This window comes from Amblyomma americanum, chromosome 1 (assembly GCF_052857255.1).
Source record: "Amblyomma americanum isolate KBUSLIRL-KWMA chromosome 1, ASM5285725v1, whole genome shotgun sequence".
Classification (NCBI taxonomy): domain Eukaryota; kingdom Metazoa; phylum Arthropoda; class Arachnida; order Ixodida; family Ixodidae; genus Amblyomma; species Amblyomma americanum.
Genome location: NC_135497.1, coordinates 236,263,676 through 236,281,407, shown reverse-complemented (window position 1 = coordinate 236,281,407; position 17,732 = coordinate 236,263,676). Strand labels below are relative to the sequence as shown.

The 17,732-nt window shown below is 41.7% G+C and overlaps 1 protein-coding gene across 2 annotated transcripts in view; it reads left to right on the top strand.

Annotated features, from left to right (window-relative positions):
• Cad74A (cadherin 74A) overlaps positions 1–17,732 on the top strand; it is an 80,280-nt gene that overhangs the window by 26,021 nt on the left and 36,527 nt on the right. For both annotated transcript variants that reach the window (XM_077648754.1, XM_077648755.1), the window contains exons 22-29: positions 1,274–1,504; positions 2,762–2,934; positions 3,056–3,208; positions 5,830–5,952; positions 7,145–7,334; positions 12,132–12,358; positions 12,786–12,986; positions 17,077–17,187. In XM_077648754.1, coding sequence (XP_077504880.1) covers positions 1,274–1,504; positions 2,762–2,934; positions 3,056–3,208; positions 5,830–5,952; positions 7,145–7,334; positions 12,132–12,358; positions 12,786–12,986; positions 17,077–17,187 — 1,409 coding nt within the window. The remainder of the gene's footprint in view (positions 1–1,273; positions 1,505–2,761; positions 2,935–3,055; positions 3,209–5,829; positions 5,953–7,144; positions 7,335–12,131; positions 12,359–12,785; positions 12,987–17,076; positions 17,188–17,732) is intronic.

Here is a 17,732-nt window from a genome sequence, read left to right as displayed (position 1 = left end):
GATATAGTGAACCCAAGCCTATGAGATAAAAAAACCTAAAATAACTTCATTGGGTAGTGTCATGGCATCAGAACGTGGCCTTTCATTGACATGTGGTAGAGCTAGATATTCAGGCCTGAAATTTGAAAATTGCAAACTAACTTTTTGCACTGTGTCTAGTAGTCGTTGTCCTCAAAGATATGAAGTTGCCTCACTTGCTTTGGCATTATGTGGTACGAGCTCTTTGGACCACTCATCTTCTAGCTGATATATAGTTATGTGATGTCAGTCCTTTGTGACCATTCGCATAGTACTAGCTGGTAAAGTAGTTTATAAATAACTAGGGGTGTGCAAATATCGAAATTTTCGAATACGAATCGAATACGAATATGAAGAAAAAATGGCTTCGAATATCGAATCGAATATCAAATATCTGGTCAGCACAAAAATAAATTCAGAAAAGATAAACAAGCAAAAATTGTTGCTCATATCTTTTTCAAAATAGTGTATGGCCTTTGTAACTGAAATAAACAAAACTAGACTGCCTGAGCACCGTATAAAAAAACAAAACATGATGTGCGCAAAAATGTATACTACTTTATTGAACTGCATAACAGTATCCAACCTGCAATGTGGTCAGGCAAAATGCAATCCATAACATGATAAGACTGGAAACAAAAATAACATGACGGCTAGTAAAACCTCATTAATTCGGAGTTCAAAGAACCGACAGAAATGCCCAGGTTATTTGAAGGTCGATTTATAAAATGGCCCGCGGCCTCGAAAAAAAAAATACCGAAAATGCGGTAATCTTATGAGGCGGCTCTATCGTGCAAACACCTGTAATCCCGTGACGAGCACAGAATTTCTGCGTGCTGGAAGATATCGCGAGATTAGCGAGATGGGAATGCGCATTGACGTCGGAATGGCGAGACTGTTTCTAAAAAGGAAAAGAAATGACGAGCGACGTGTCAGTCAGCGTCTGAAAGCGGCACGGTGCTGAGATTGGACTACTGGCGAACGCGCGGGCCGACAGTTGCCATTGCAATAATCGGCGCGGTATACGATCCCTGCCGAGCATTTGGGAATTTTCGAATATTCGGAAATTCACGAATATCATTTCTCGAATACGAATATGAACCGAATATGAAACATATTCGATTCGTATTCGAAATTTCGAATATTCGCACACCCCTATAAATAAGTTAAATCTGTGATTTAAACTTCCTCTAATTGCTGATGTGTTATGGATAAGATCAGTGCTTTATGTCATGCTTTTTGCATTATTTTGCAGTGGAGGTTACTATTTACATCCAAGCGCACAGTGAAAGCAATCCAATTTTTGCTCCTCCGTGGACTCCAGCAAACCCAAAGATTGAGATAACCGTCCCCGAGGAGTCTACAGTTGGTTCCACTATATTCACGGTCTCAGCTCGCGATCCACTGACACACGCTGCTGTCACCAACTTCGCAAAGATTCCTGAGTCAGACCAAGGAAGCTTCTTTTCTGTTAGCCCCATTTCTGGTAAGTGAATTTGTTGTGTAAAAAAAAGCTAATTTTTGATTGGAACTTGATGAAACTAGTACTAGCATGAAAGCAACCCGAAGTATGAAAGTGCTTCATGTTGGGATCAATATTAAGGCATATTATAGAAAAAATTTGCCATAGTTGTAATGGTTCAGGCTGCTAAAATACATCACTGTAAGAGGGGGGGGCATTAAATTAAAAGTTAATGTTGGTTTTAGGTTCTTATATATTTCAGTGCATTGTACACTTGTCGCGTCAGTTTTTCTATTGTTCAAAACAGTGCTGGAACTTTTGCTCTTACTGCCTCTATTCTTCTTCTTTTTGTGTGTGCTCCACTGCGTCTTGATAGCACATTCCTTTAAGGACCCCTTTTGATCTTGGGAAATTAAGAAAAAAAAAGCGGAGCAGGGTCTAGGAAGCCGGGAAGTGAGGAACTGTTATCCCATTTTTTATGCCTAATGCTGTGCCCAATCATCTCTAATCATCAGATTGAAAATGAGGAATAAATTTTGTGCTGACTTGTTTCTTGTGAAGTTCTGCCAGATTCTGTTTGCCTGTACTACGAGGTAGTCAGTTTGATTGTCTGGTGATGATCAAACATGTTGCGTCGTGAATTTCTCAAACGTTTTGTTGGTTCTGCTTGTTGAACCTTTCAGGATCATTTGTCATTTCTCTTCAGAAAATTCTGTTTGCCACCTAAATAGTCTGTGCAGGCCTTAAGGAAGCCAATAAGTCAGGTTTGCAATGCGAAACACCAGTTATTTTTTCTCAAGCCTGTGCAAAATTTCATACAATTGTTGGAAATTGTAACATTGAAAAACAAAAATTTGTCAGTTAAGCACTCGAAGGATTTGTAGATAATTTTTTTTTTAAGATGCTCATCACTCCAGAAGCACTGAAAAAATGATGTAAATACAGGTGACAAAATATGTCTACGCAAGTATGCCAAAAGACATACTACCAAGCTCATTGTTATAGGAAATAATATTTATTGTAATTGCAGTACCATGGAAAAGCATGCCAGTTACAATATGCTAAATTTGTCTCAAAAGAAATTACCTCCCTCACACTTGCGAAAAAAATCTATGTATTTGCAATGAACACAGTTGTGTTCATAGCGCCTGAAGGGGTTAAGGATGCTTAGCCAGGTCGCTTTTGATCTTTAGTGACATGTTGCTGTGTTTGTACTCAAGTAATAATTCATGAACCTTTTCCTGGCTCTGAACTTTTTTTTTCTGGCTCTGAAATTTTCAGGTGCTGTAACACTTAACCAGAGGCTTGATTATGAAGAACTGCCAGAAAAGGTGTTGGCATTTGATGTGAAAGCCATCATTGGTCAAGATAAAAACAACCAGAAATCGTCAATTGCTACAGTGATCATTAATGTGCAAGATATAAATGACAACAGTCCAGTTTTCTCACAGAATGTAAGCTCTTTATTATGACAGCATTTATATTAAGTGGCGTGCTTGCCCTGCTGCCAATTCTTTTATCGGCTGGCTGTTGATTTTGTGAATGAGCATACAAGCTTTGGGCTTCTTTTTTCAGTCATATGTAACAATGGTGTCGGAGGCTACTCAGTACCCTCACACTATCCTGCTTATAACAGCAACTGACAAGGACACACAGCAAGGTTATGGTGTCGTGAGATATTACGTCTCTGGAGAAGGGTCAGATGTGTTCAGCATCAATGAAACAACGGTACGTATTGCGCCTGTATGCTTAAGTATGTGTGTTTTCACGGCTTACTCAAAAGCCATAATTATGAGCGTCTTAAGTGAAGTACAATAAAAAAATAGTTTTGTGTGCTCTGAATTGCACAGCAGTGTGATTGATTGCTTCCCCATCTTTTAATATCACCTTACCTGGCATGTAAAAAAAATTGTGAAATAAGCATGAGGAACATTTGAGCTTAACAACAGGAAGCTATACAAAGATAGGCATGAATGCAGGAGGAATGCCTTATTTACTTGAATCTAGGCTGGCCTCGATTCTAAGCCGACAGCCGACAGTTGAAGGCTAAATAAAAAAAAAATTTCCTCGAATGTAAGCCGGCTGAAGGCCCGTGAAGGCCCTCCTCGTTGCGGTGCTAGCAAAAAGTTCATCATGAATACCATGACAAAATCTTCGTATCTAAGCCGACCTAAAAATTTAATGTCTTGTGTTTTTAAAAAGTACTATTGGCCTAGACTTGAATAAGTACGGTATGAGCCAAGCTTGGGTACTCTTCTAACTCTTTAAAGCACAGTCAACATCCATTATTTCAACCGAGTTGGAACTTGATAAGCAGGTGTAAAACTATCTGAAGTTCAAAATAAAAGATGCTGTCACAGACAGCTTGCAGCAGGCTTACCCATTATTACTGCAAATATGTGGTGACTGTTGTTGGTGGCCATACTCAAAAGTGGGCACTGCACAGAGCATCTTGTAATACCGATTTTTGCTCATGCCCAGGGAATTATTCTGAAAGCCGTAGTAAGAGTTTCACTTCAGTTGGGGTCTGTCACAGTCCATGATCATCTCCAACTAAGTCTATCCACCAGGGCTGTCATAGTGGCACAGTGGTTATGATGCTTGGCTGCTGACCCGAAAGACGTGGGTTCAATCCTGGCTGCGACGGTCGAGTCTCATATACTGTGCATATCCCAGGCAGTTGAAATTATCCGGAGCCGTCCACTAAGGAGTCCCTTATGTCCTGAGTTGCTTTGGGATGATTGACCCCATCAAAACAAATCAAATCTATCCACCAGGAACTATGCATCTGCATTTTTTTTTTTGTATGTGCATCTAGCAGGAAGGTGCAAGTACAATAACACAAAGGGTCCCGCAGGGCTTTTTAAGTGCTGGATGGGTTCTCTGAGGCCAGAATGTTTGAGAACACATGCCTTAAGGCAATGCATACTACTTCAGCGAAAAAATTATAATTGCATGTTGTCAGAATTCCAGACGGGCTGCTGGTGCTGCTGGCTCCATTTAGTTTTACCATTTACCATTCAGAAGTATACTTGCAGCTGGATTAGTCAGTACGTTCAGAACTACAGTAATTTCTGTACATAAGAAAACGACAAGAGACACAGCAGATGTGAAGACGCTAACTGCTGGTTATGTTGGTAAACAATGTGTGTGCAGCTTACTAACGAGGGAAGTCGTTAGGAACTTCACAAAGTTTTTGCTTCTTTTACATGTACAAGGATTCTTTATTGTGCCACTGGGCTTTTGCTCATGTGTTTAGGCAATGTATGTGCTAAGAGAGAGAAATTCACATATGCCACTTGTGAATGAACAGCCTTTTTCATCGGCCTGCCTTTGCTTTAGATCACATTTTTTGAAAACTATAACTGCTGTAAAATGGTGAAGTTGGTTTTGTTTTAGTATTTTCCTTATATCTGTGCACTGTACAATCTTCTAATTTTTTAACCTGAATGCTTCGTCTGCTACAGGCTGTTCTGATTAGTGCGAAGCAACTCCTACCCATCATCGGCTGTTATGCATTGGAGCCCCAAGCGGGTGCGACGAACTGTTATCCGCTACTTGTAGTGCGGGTGACATATGAAAAGAGTGCAGATTTGCGATAAACAGCCTAGCATGTTAATGAAACCAGTTGCAATCGTTACTTACGAAAAGCTGATTGAAGAAAACCCTCGATGTTGCTGCATTAAATTTGTTGAAGCAAATGCTCTCGAGACGCTACCCTCATATTTAGCCGAGGGCTAGAGTCATGCTTGGAACGTTTGCGTTTGCACCAATCAAGAGCCACAAACACGCTGCAGACAGAACACGAAACAAACGCTCTCAGAACTTGGCCACAAAACTTGCTTCGCAGGGGTTGCTTCGCACGAAAGAGAACAGCCAAGCAGACTGTGCTAGCTACAGCGGCATGATCGACGCGCATGCTCGTTCCCTCTCCCGATTTCCGCTCTGCTTCGCCTCGGCGCCGCTGCACCGGGCAGTCGACGCTCTTGCGTTCAGGTTAAAAAATTGGAAGGGTATACACTGTAACAGTATGACACTGCTATGTAAGCATGTCAAATTTCTATTTCAAAGATGTCAGGCATGTCGACTGACATGTGGAGAGGAGATTTATTTATTCGACATGGTGAGTATTTGCCTTATGCCGTGCTTTTTTTTTTATATTGAGCCTTTGTTAACCTGAATCCTAATAGATATCAAAGAATGCTTGCACTGAGTGCACATGCTTTGCTAATATAAATTCTAGAATGCCTTTTGGATTATAACACTGTTCACGGAGGTTAACCTTCACTACACTATATATAGCAAGAAATGCTAGCGTATGTCTTACTGAATGTGCTGCTGACATGCAGGGAGCCCTGGGTATCCAGGAAGGTGCAATTCTTGACAGGGAAAAACAGCCACTCTACAACCTGCAGGTGACTGCAGTTGACAACCCAGGTGCACCCTCAAACCAGCGGAGAACATCAGTTCTGGTGATTAATTCTCTCCTCTTAGCAGCCTCCTTAGCATTGTGCAGAAGTTCAGCACAGTCAATGTAGCTCGTGTATACTTAAAATCTTATCTGTAAAAGATATCCGAAGATAAGCAGGTTCTAATTTACTGTTAAAATTAAACGTCAGGGTTGTTTACAAAGTCTTTTATTTATTCTTAGTGCCACGTGCCTGTACCCACATTTCCGCTGAGTTGCAATCATTGTTATGATATAGGTAGGACCAGAAAACAGGTCTTGGCAGTCCTGGGTGTTAGAAAAGTGCCACGTGAAAGCTTCATGTTTACTGCATTTTTGAGCTGGCTGGAGCATGTGCAGATTTTATTTGCACAAAAACAGGGCGTTGCTCATTGAATGCTTACAAGTGCAACAGCCAACAATATGGCATGTATCGCAAGATACCAAATAAAATGTGTCATGCCTTTCAGAACAAAAGGCTCATTCACTCAGCGTACTGTGCTATTATATCTTCAAGGCCATAAGTCGATACAGAGGGGAGTATTATGCTATATTCTGTGGTTGTTTAAATAATTTATATTTTAGACTTCATCAAAATAAAAATTCAGCATGAAACTTCAGGTGGGAGACGGTTTTAAATTCTTTCTTATCGTTTAGGAGGTGTTTGTTGCTGAAATGCATGGTTAAAAGAAAACAAGGTGGATATTACTTTGGGGAATGCATTACAGTGAGCATGTGCAGTGATCATATCATCACTCTTGTATGCTGTCAATTTCTGCACATATGTGTTGAATATTTTTATGCTATATTTTGTGGCAGTTTAAATAATTTTTATTAGTTCCTTGTCTTGCTAATTTGTTCATTTGTTCGTTAATGTTGTTATCAAAGTGACAGCTAATGTAGAAGCCTTCAGAATGGTACATTTCAAATGTTAAAAGGAGAAGACAAAACAGTTTTGGAAATAAAGTGTAACATTAAATCAGCACATACAGGCAGTGAATTTTTTTTTACTCATCACTCTGGACCCTTTTGCAGTACTTAATCAATGTCTCTAGTGCATTGTTCAATATAGATAAAAAGTTTTAATTGTTTATGCCAAACACTTCAGCTTTATTGTTCATGAAACATGCATGACTGAAATCATGCGCGTTCTTTTTACTTCTGCAATTTCTCTGTAACTAATCACTGCTTCTTATGTTGATTACTTGTTTGAAAAGGTGGTGATCAAAATCCAGGATGAGAATGACAATGCTCCAGAGTTCACCCAGTCGGGCTACACGGCTGTTGTGCCAGAAAACGTTCCGACAGGCTTCAGTATTCTGACTGTGAGGGCCAATGACAAAGATGCCGGTTCTAACTCGGAAATCAGCTACTCTTTTGTGGATGAACCTGAAATGGGAGCCATCAGTATGTAAAAATATTTTAACCTCTTGTTTTCATTGTGTATTGATCTCTTACCATTTTGTGTACAGTTGCCCTGAAAATAAAATGAAGCATGAGTGTGCAGAAAAATTGAGCTGTTTCGTCCAGAACACTAATAAGCTGCACTTCAAAAGTATAGCACTGGGAAGCTTGGTGTACCACGTGCACTCATGCTGTTTGCTTGGGCATCCTTCTCTAGAGGGTGCTGCAATGCAAGTTTTTCTCCATTTGTGTGCTCCGTTTTACTTTTCGGGCATCTGTACATGTATCTGCAGGTTGGTTTTAAAACTTGTGGCTCAAGTAGAATGGGTAATTTACAATTAGGGGCCATGAAACTAGTATTCTGACTCTGTCACGCATATGGCTTTAGTTGAATTTCCTAATATGTGCTTGAATGGGCGGATTTTTGTTGGTCCTTTTTTTTTTTTTGAAGGCATGTATGTATGCTTCAGGCTAGATGTAGACATCTTACTCTATGTCTGTGATGTAAAATACGGTACGAGGATATAATGAAATGTTTTCATTTCCAGCTGGATTGTTTATTGGAAATTGTGTCCAGCTGGAATGTTTCATGCTTCCAGCTGGGAAATTTCCTCTTCCCACTAGCTCGAACTGGAAAATTTCCACTTCCAGCTTATTCCAGCTTGAATACCTTTTACTCTCAGCTAAAAGTAGAAATGGAAATGCCATTTCCAACCATTTCAGCTGGAAATGCAGCAGGAAAAGTACTTTTCCAGCATTTTTCCCCGGTTATCCCTGGTTATCACAGTACATTAGGCTGAAACTCCATACGTTCTAACTGTTCCTGACAACTTGACACATGGGTTTCCTTCTGTTGCCTGTACAAAACCTTTGGAACCAATTTGGCACATACATTCCTCAACTGCAAATCATCTGACACAATTGAATGCGCAGTGGATTTCTGTAAATTTAACTTTTCTGCAATCATTCACAAGCTTGACGTCGATCAGAGTGCAAAAGTTCTTTCACTTCTGCCACATCTTCCTCATTTTGGCTTGTTAATGGAAGTCCTTCATGTTACTTCTTCTAGACGTCCTCCTTCCCTTCTTTAAACTTCTTGTGCCACTCGTGTTTTTTGATGTGGCATCCTCCCTGTAAGCTTCACGGATCATGGCAAGATTCTTGTCACAGGATTTGTTCAATTTCACGCAATATCTGATAACATACCACTGTTCTGTCATCGTTATTCCTGATGACAGAACAAGACAACTGCTCAATCCGGGTGCGATCCACACTATGCAAAGACTGAAGTTAGAGGAAGCTGAGTTGGGTCGTGTCATATGCATAGAACCCCCCTCCAACGTTCCTACTTGGGAGGCCACCCTGCACCGTCTCCTTCACTAGAAAAATCTGTCTCGATACATTTAAGCATGAAATGCTTTTAGCTTCTGTTGTCAGCGGGCTGCGGGTGACCTGGTGCCAGAATGGAGAGCACAACGTTGAGCCAGAGGCGAACCTAAACAAACTTTGATGAACCTTTCCGTCTGTCCCCTGGTGCGTACATGCTACTCTGCTTCCAGAGCAGTGCATGTATGAACAGCGTATTCATAGTCTCATTGGCACCATGGCGGGTGAAGCCAGCTTGTGGCACAAAGAAGCGTAGGTATGCTCAGTCCTGCAGCCTGAGTGGCGCATGTGCACTCATTGCGACATGTGAGCAAACCGAGAGAGCCGCACACATTGCACAAACCGCACGTTTGCAGTCTCGTGCGGAGCAATGGCTCCATTTCACTGATTGGATTCTGCCGCCCAAGTGACGCTACGGACGGATGGCTGTGTTTGGTCAAGACAAGACCTTGCCTTGCAACAGGTTTAGTCTCTAGAATGTGTTACACCGGTACTATATTGAACTAGATAGGGGTAGTGGGTCGAAGGCGAGAGGCGCGCCGAGGCTGTTTGCACGGACAACGGCAGGCGGCGCTGTAGCTCCCTTCACCTGAAGCAGGCTGGAGTCGCGCTGTGCGCACTATGCGCGCTTGTTTTCCGCGAAGTTTGCCCACTCATGCCAATGTTCAACAGTACTGAATGCGTACCATGGCAGCAATGTCTGCAAAAAAGTCACCCATCAGAGGCCATGATTTTCCTCCGACAAAGCTTGCGGAGCTGAATACGGCTACAAAGCATGAATGTCCTGCTCCGTCCGAATAATTCCTTGTTGGAGCCATTTGGTGCTGTGGATTGGTTGCAATTGCTTAGGGTTCTACACTATGCATCGACGCTCCCCATTTGATTATGAAGCCACAAGAGCATACATAACCACATACTGCCACGGGCAGAATAATGGACCACGCTTCAGTGCTCAAACCGTTCTGCCGCATCGCGTGACAGAAATAGAAATGTTTGCTCCCTTTATGTGCAAAAGTAAATTTTACTTGTATATGCGTGAAACATCTATCAATATCTGCCACGTAAGGCATAAGAAAACTGACTGCCAAAGCGTGGTCTAGACTTTTGTTTGCTCGCGACATACATAGCGCGCGTGGTGGTTATTGTTGCATTCCTCCAATTAATCCAGTCACCATGGCCGGGATAGTGGCTGGAAAAAATTATTCAGATGATGCAAGAAATTACTCCGTAAACTAGTGCTTTGATCGACTAACATAAAGATAGATTGCCCTAAACCCTGTGCTTAAATTAAACTCTCCAGCATTGACGTGAATCGCACAATATTTGCTTTGCACTGATACCTCGCACAAAAATTGGAGAGCACACTTAAGCTCCGCCGTAAGCGTATGACGAGATAGCGTAATGGGGTAATTCCCATATATATGCCGGTCATTCTCTACTTTACGTTCATAGATCTCTGGGATTCCTCATACCCATCCTGGCGCAGTGCTGCAGCAGTTAGGCAGTGCGCCTTTGCCCTGTGATGGCAAGTGCTCCCAGCGGTACAGGCCTTGTGTGGCCCAGGTTGCTCTTCGCGAGCGGCCAGTCATTGATTTAACCGCTACCTGCCATGGTGGGCAGTTTGCTCACTATCCGGTGTGCAGGTTGTGACGACACCGCAAGGTCGCGTGATCTAGGTGGCCCCCCTGCCTTCTAGGTTGCTCTCTGGGGACCACCCGCCAAAGCCATGCTCGTTATTTTTCGCTCACAACGCCGACGCCGGATTTTCTGGCGAACGGGAAGGCCTTTAACGTTAAAAGGGCAGACCTTTGAGCGCATAAAAGGAAGCTTGTGAGTGTAACAGATAGCGTTATTGAAACAGAAAAATAAATTCCCCATGAGGGCCACAATATATTGGATGCTGTTGGTATTGAGTTCTGTTGTACTGATGAGTTCGGTGAGTATGTTATGGGGCTGTAGTGAAACTTTATAATCTCTTGATGGGTGCATACGTCGATCCCATTCACACTGCTGAGTGTGCTTTTAGGGACTTAATGCCATTAAATGTGCCCGTGTGGCACTTGTGCTGCAGTGTTTTGTCCTTAGGGGATGCCTGCAGTATACCAACATGTATGGGAGATATGGGATTAACCTCTCTAAAGCAATACGTTGGCTATGAGAGACGCCATAGTGGATGACTAGGCATGAATTTAGGCCACCACAGGGGTTCTTCAACGTGCACTGACATTGAACGGTACTTGGGTGCCTTGCTTCCGCCTTCATCGAAACACGTCCGCCGCGGCCGGCCAGGGGATTAAGTTTCAAAATGCTGTCTGCCATGTAGCCTGTGGCAAATCGAATAAAATCAAATCTTCTGAGCATCTCTACTGATATGCTCCTTGGCCAACACTGTGAGAACAGCTTGACGGCCCTACCAGGGTTTTTTGAGCAGACGACAGAGCATGAAAGTGCAGAGGACAACCAAAGAAGATGTGTGAAGGATACATGTTTATTTCGATATATCATTGCTAATTTTTATGCCACATTAGGGTGAGTTGCTGCGAGGTCATCGAAACATTGGCTAGCAGTTTTCAACTTCATTAACTGAGCTTGCAGGTTATGCATGCAGATAACTACTGTATGCCACATATGTAATTTTTTGAGTAGTTGTTACTGATGAAAAAAAAAGAGTGCCATAAATGTGAGTGAATATCCAAACTGGCTGAATTGTGCACATTGAAGAACAATTCGTTCACAATGTATATTCTTGGAAATTTTTTGATGAGGCCATGTTATATGCTGCCACATTTTTCTTAAAATCCGTTCTTACAGGTGAAGCGTTTGATGCTCTCATCTTTTTAAAAAAGTTTAGGATGAAGGGAATTTCCGCAAGCCCTTGAATTACATTCAGTGTCTGTCATCTCATAATTTTATCTCTGTATACTGCACACACACACACACACACAAAAAATGCGAAGCGTGCACATGAAACTGCAGGCAACCGGTAAACATGCCATTGCTTGCGGCAGGACGCGGCACGCAGCTTTCAGGTGAAAGGCGCACTAGCGCCACCACGCGGTGGCTCAAGATTTCTGTGGTTTTCGGCTCACCGACGCCGCTGCTCTCTGGCCTCCCTCACCCCACTACCCCCATCTAGTTCACTATACCGGTACTGCAAACGATTTCATGCTTACTTCTGCTCACAACCACAAGAGACGGTGTTTTTTGGACAGACACTCTATTATTGCCATGTGTGTGGCACGATATTGAAAAATTTTGTGACACAGAGAAGTTGCATGAAATTTCTGATAGGACTTTATGAAACCACCTGTAAGACAAGGGTATGCACATAAACATAGTGGTTCTCTTGTTACTCTCAGCAGGAGAAGTTTCCGCAGTACTGAAAATATTTCTGGTGTATGTTTTTTTCTGCAGCACTTTTTGCAATCAACGACAAGACTGGCGTCATTACGGTGATTCAACCACTGTCTGGGAGGGGGCGGTCAGAGCCATACTTTCTGACGGTGCGAGCCACAGATGGTGGCTCTCCATCACTCCACACAGATGTCAAGATACTCATCATTATCGGGGACGTGTCTTCAAATGATGGCATACCACGCTTCATTCGGCCCAGAATGGGTGAGGTAGCTTACGTGCATGAGGTGAGTTTCAGGCCAGCAGCCAGATTTATGATTTACACAGTTATTGAACAGAATTCTTTACTCGTGCGCATTGAACTTTGATAGTATGTTGCCTGGATTTGGATAGGATGATTGAAAAGAGAAGTCTGACTTTTTGTTTGCGGGAATGACAATTTTGTTGCGTAAGGAGCAGGAACTGTCTCATATATTTATCCAGAGTCCAATATCATCTCCTTGTGCACATAGCAGGCCAATTGCAAAAGTTTAATTGCAGTGTAATTGCAGCTTAACAACAATGTAATGCCCTATGATGAGAATTTTTAAGGTATTAAAGTGTAGTGAAGCTGAGACTGCAGAGAATAAGCTTGCATTCTCTTTAATTATTAAAGGCAGCTTGATTAAAATTTCTAACCTGTCTTGGTCATGTATTCTTGTTTTTGCATTACAGAACGTCACCATTGGAGCTTCAGTGTTCCAAGTCCAGGCTGTCGACCCAGATAGTGCTCTGTCTTCAAACGGCCAGGTAGCATATAAATTTCTTGATAAACACAGTGCTGTTGGAGAAGACCTGGAGTTTGAGATAGACCCTGGATCTGGTCTTGTGAGCACCACAGCCGTCCTGGATCGAGAGAAGCGTGACAACTACACGGTTTGCATAAAATTCTATTTCTTTTGGCTCCTTTGGCTCAAGTGTATCAATTCGTCTTTAACAAAGTGTTCACTTGTTCACTGCTTCTGTTGTCGACGCAAAGTCAGCACCACTTTTCAGAATAAACTTCCTTTGCATCAGCAGACTACTGAAGAGAGTATGTTTGCTGATGTAAAGCAAGGATATTTTAAAAGAAATATACAGTGTACTTAATACCATTAAGATTATTTATACCAATCATAGTGCGATGAAAGCTACAATTTTTTTTTGTCATCTATATTATGGCTGAATCTGTCTATATAATGCTAGATCTTTTAATTTCAACTGCAATACTATAATATGTTCTGCTCTGTTATCTGTCTCCATCATTATCCTTCATACCGCTTGCTTACTTCACTGTTTGTAGCCTCACTTCAAGCCTTTTTAATAGCTTCCAAGTTTCGACCCCATGGGGGACTAGGAGCAGGGTGTGTTAGTTACATGCTTTTCTTTTGAGAAATATCACGAAGCTGACATTCCTAATTAGGATGTGAGTACGATATATGCTCCAGTAACCAGGCCATTCTTATTTCCTGCTAATTTCTCTCTCGTGGTGTGGATCTGCATGGACTAAGCGTAAATGGATGTTGTGCCTAAATATTTCCAAAGCCATGTTACGCATTCCAAATCATCACTCCTTTGCTATATTGTTGAACATTATACTTTACTTGTTTATTCACCAGTTATGGTACTCAGCCTGCTGTTGCACTTTGAGAGACAAGAGTGAATCAAACAATGAATTAAAATGGACATAGTAGAGTTAAAGCATCATCATCATCAGCAGCAGCAGCCTGACTGCACCCACTGCAGGGCAAAGGCTTCTCCCCTGTCTCTCCAATTAACCAGCTGCGCCCACCCTATGCCTGCAAACTTCTTAGTCTCATCTGCCCACCTAACCCTCTGCCGCCCCCTGCTACGCTTGCCTTCTCTTGGAATCCACTCCGTTGCCCTTAAGGACCAGCGGTTATCTTGCCTTCGCATTGTGCTAATACACCATATAATGCCGCCATTGCCAGTGGCCTGCTCATATGTTTTGTATCCATTGCCACAAACAAGGAATTTATTTTCCCCTAGTCATTTTTACCTTCAGCATATGAAGAGCATGTGGTAAACAAGGTCATTAACTGCAGTATGCTGTGGTGTCTCTATATTTTGTTTTTTATTTCTGTTGAAGTCAAGCCTCTAAATAACAGAGTTGTACATTCAGCTGAGAACTTAGTTGAATCATATATTTCATCAAGATTTCTATTTTTCGGCTCTCAAAATGACCTCATAGATTCCTAAAAGCTCTTGGTAAATAGGTATCTTCTCAGCAAGCATTTATAAATGAAATCTTGCAAGTCAGTGGCACTACTTGTTCTCTTATATGAGGCTAATGTCTGATAGCTTCGCGAGTGTGCAGTTGGGGGCAGAGACTCTGTGCAGGCTATCCTGAACTGGCCACGGCTGCCGTCACATGGTACCCTGCCTGTCAACATGGTGAATTGTGAAGATTAGGCTGCCATTTCATTTACAATCCTCTAGTGGTTCATGAGCTTTGTCGAGCAGAAATCACTGTTAGGTATACTTGGAATGGGAAGAGGGGAATGTATACTTATTGCTGCTTATCACAAAAATACAGAACCCACGCTTGGTGCACTCATAATACAGAGCGCACCCACTCGCTGCATATTTTGTAATAACGCCACAGATGGTTCAGTAGCTTTACATTCCACTTGACTGCCATGATCTTGCAAGTCATTTTACTCTGCACCAGCATGTGCACTTGAACAGGTGCATGTTAATGACATGCCCACCTTGGTCGCTTTTTGTCTTCTGCTTTAATGCAGGCTCCCAATGCAAGCATGTGATGCATTAAAGCTTAAATGGAGGCTTCAGTAAAAATTAGTTTGCTAAAAAGAGGAAAAAAAAAAGACCCTTTTTTTTTTTGTGGAGCTGGTATTAGAGAATACAAAAAATTAGTTTCTCATATATTATGTTTCTTAATTCAGGTTTGTTATATCAAGTTTCAGCTGTGCACTGTATCAAATCTGATTATTTTTTGTGGTGTAATTTAAAAGTTCTTTATGTTTTGACAACGAACTGTTGTCTTGATACTGAAAGAATGATGCCTATGTTGCTGTATGAGACAAACAAACGTGCCTTATGACCTTTTAGTTGTGCAGCGGATGAGGCACTTAGGTAAACTAGTTGTTTTGTCACAGTGGGCTGGTTCAATACCGATAAAAATATTAAATAGCTGCTGTTTTTGTTTGAAAGTTTCCTCAGTAACTTCTGTTTGCACACTAAACTGGTATACTTGGGATTGCATAGTTATTGGTCCTCTTAATTAGAGGGCTCTGAGGTGAGCATTATTGATGGCTTTAATAGGGCTGCCCTGTGGTTACATTTTCGTTTCACAAGACACTGTGCAAATTACTGAAGGGCAGTTTTTTTTTTTTGCATTGATGATTACTGCAGTGACGAAAGAAAAAGCGCAGGTATCAATGCAGGTATGTAGTTTAATGAAGTATGTCTTTATTATGGCCACTCAAGACCTGGCAATTTGCTTGGCCTTGCATGTGGCGGGGAGGAATGAAAATTTTCAGTGTACTGAAAACATAATGTCAAGAGCTAAACTGCACTAGCACACAAAACAAGTACTCATGGTGCAGTAACGACCGTGCTGGAACAGCACTTACATGGCTTCGTGATGTGTTTGATTTCATGCTTGTGTATATGTAGAGATGTTTTTGAGATAGGCCCAGTCATGTAGGTGCAGCAGTCAAACAAGTTAAAAGGCAACTCAGAAGGATTTTCGTATATTTGGAGTTGGCTATCACATTATATATCATGGACCTCCCTGTTTTAGTTCTGATAAATAATTCTTAAAAATGTCGAAGAAAACAATAACAAAACATCAAAAAACCAGGAAACTGAAACCAAAACTGGGTTTCGTCCAAAGTACGACTTCATGGTAGGCCAAAGTATGACATCATGGATACTGTCACGAAACCTCTTGTGTGTCTGTTGATTGGCTAAACTGGCGACTCTGACAGCTTTGGTCACTATTTGTCTTAAATGACCAAAAGCAAGCTCAGAATTTTTCCCTTCAGCAAACGCAGAGCAATATTCAACGGGTATGCAGCTTGTGATGTCACACAAGCAAGGTTGCCCTTAGTGAAAAAATAACAGCACGGAAAACGGGGACTTCAAGAGTAGAAAACACAGGACAAGCTCTGACTCTCAGCTGAAGTTTAATCACAGCAAACAGGCAAATATAAGCGAACAGGCAACAACCAAACAATAAAACCACAAGGCACGTGCACCATATTGGGTCAAGATAGACAACCTCACTGTCACACAGGAGCAGGGATGGTTTGCTGATGCACAATCCTGGTTTTGTTCTCATTTTGTAGGCTTCTACGATTTCCCTGGTCAATTGATCGGCCTACAAAATGAGAAAGAAACCAAGATTGTGCATCAGCAAACCATTCTGCTCCTGTGTGACAGTGAGGTTGCCTATCTTGACCCAACATAGTGCACGTGCCTTGTGGTTTTATTGTTTGGTTATTGCCTGTTGGCTTATATTTGCCTGTTTGCTGTGATTAAACTTTCGTTGAGAGTCAGCGCTTGTCCTGTGTTTTCTACCCTTGAAGTCCCTGTTTTCTGCGCTGTTATTTTTTCAATATGTATCACCAACTCACCCGCCTTGCTATCGTGTTGCCCTTAGAAATCGTCCTGATCAGATGAAGGTCATGAAACTATACAATTAAAAATTAATTTCCGTCTAAACACAACACTGTCTTGCTGCGAAATTGGACATTAAGGATCAGAAGACATCAGAAAGCCTGCTAAAAGTTTTAGTAAAAATGCTTGGAGGTCAAGAGCATGCCGGACTTGCCCTTTAACTTGTTTAATGCTGCCTTTTATGGTTGTGTTTTGGTACCACTGACTTAATGGTGATAAACATTTTGTATTGAAAAAGCATTACCTACTTTTTCTGTATGTAAGCTGTGTTTCAGTATTTGTTTCTCTGAACTGTGGTCTTACATTGTGTTTTTATGCACAGCTTGTGGTCGTGGCATATGACATGGGAGTTCCCCCGCAAGAAGCACACCAGATCTTGAGAGTTGTAGTGCTCGATGTTGACGACAATGAACCCGAGTTTGATAGGTCAACTGTAAGTAATTTACTATGCTCAAACTTATTGTTTGCATGGATTGAACGGTGTCTATGACATACCTGTCTTATTCACAGTGCAGTGGTATGTTAGCTATTTTATTGAGATGTCCAAAGTAATGTGTGGCATTTTTTTTACTGGCTTTTTGAGACGTGGAAGTGTATGTAGCATAGCATAGCATAGCATAGCATAGCATAGCATAGCATAGCGTAGCATAGCATAGCATAGCATAGCGTAGTAGTAGTAAGCCATTATTGTTAATGCCCTAGCTTCTTTTTCCTGTTGTCTTTCACATGAGTCTATCGTGGTTGTGCATAGTGTCATTGTTCCCGAGTGTTGTGCAGTTTTTAGCATCTTGCATTCTCTAAGTACAGCAAAAAGGCATACCCAAAGCGTGGGGAAAAAATGTGAGATTTTGGTTGATGATGACACCCTTTTATATGGTACTTGCATCAGCTATAATTCACAATGCAATTGCAGTGTCTTCCGTAAGTATTGCTGCTGACCTTGATGATACAGTGAAAAATCATCACCAGGAACTTCAG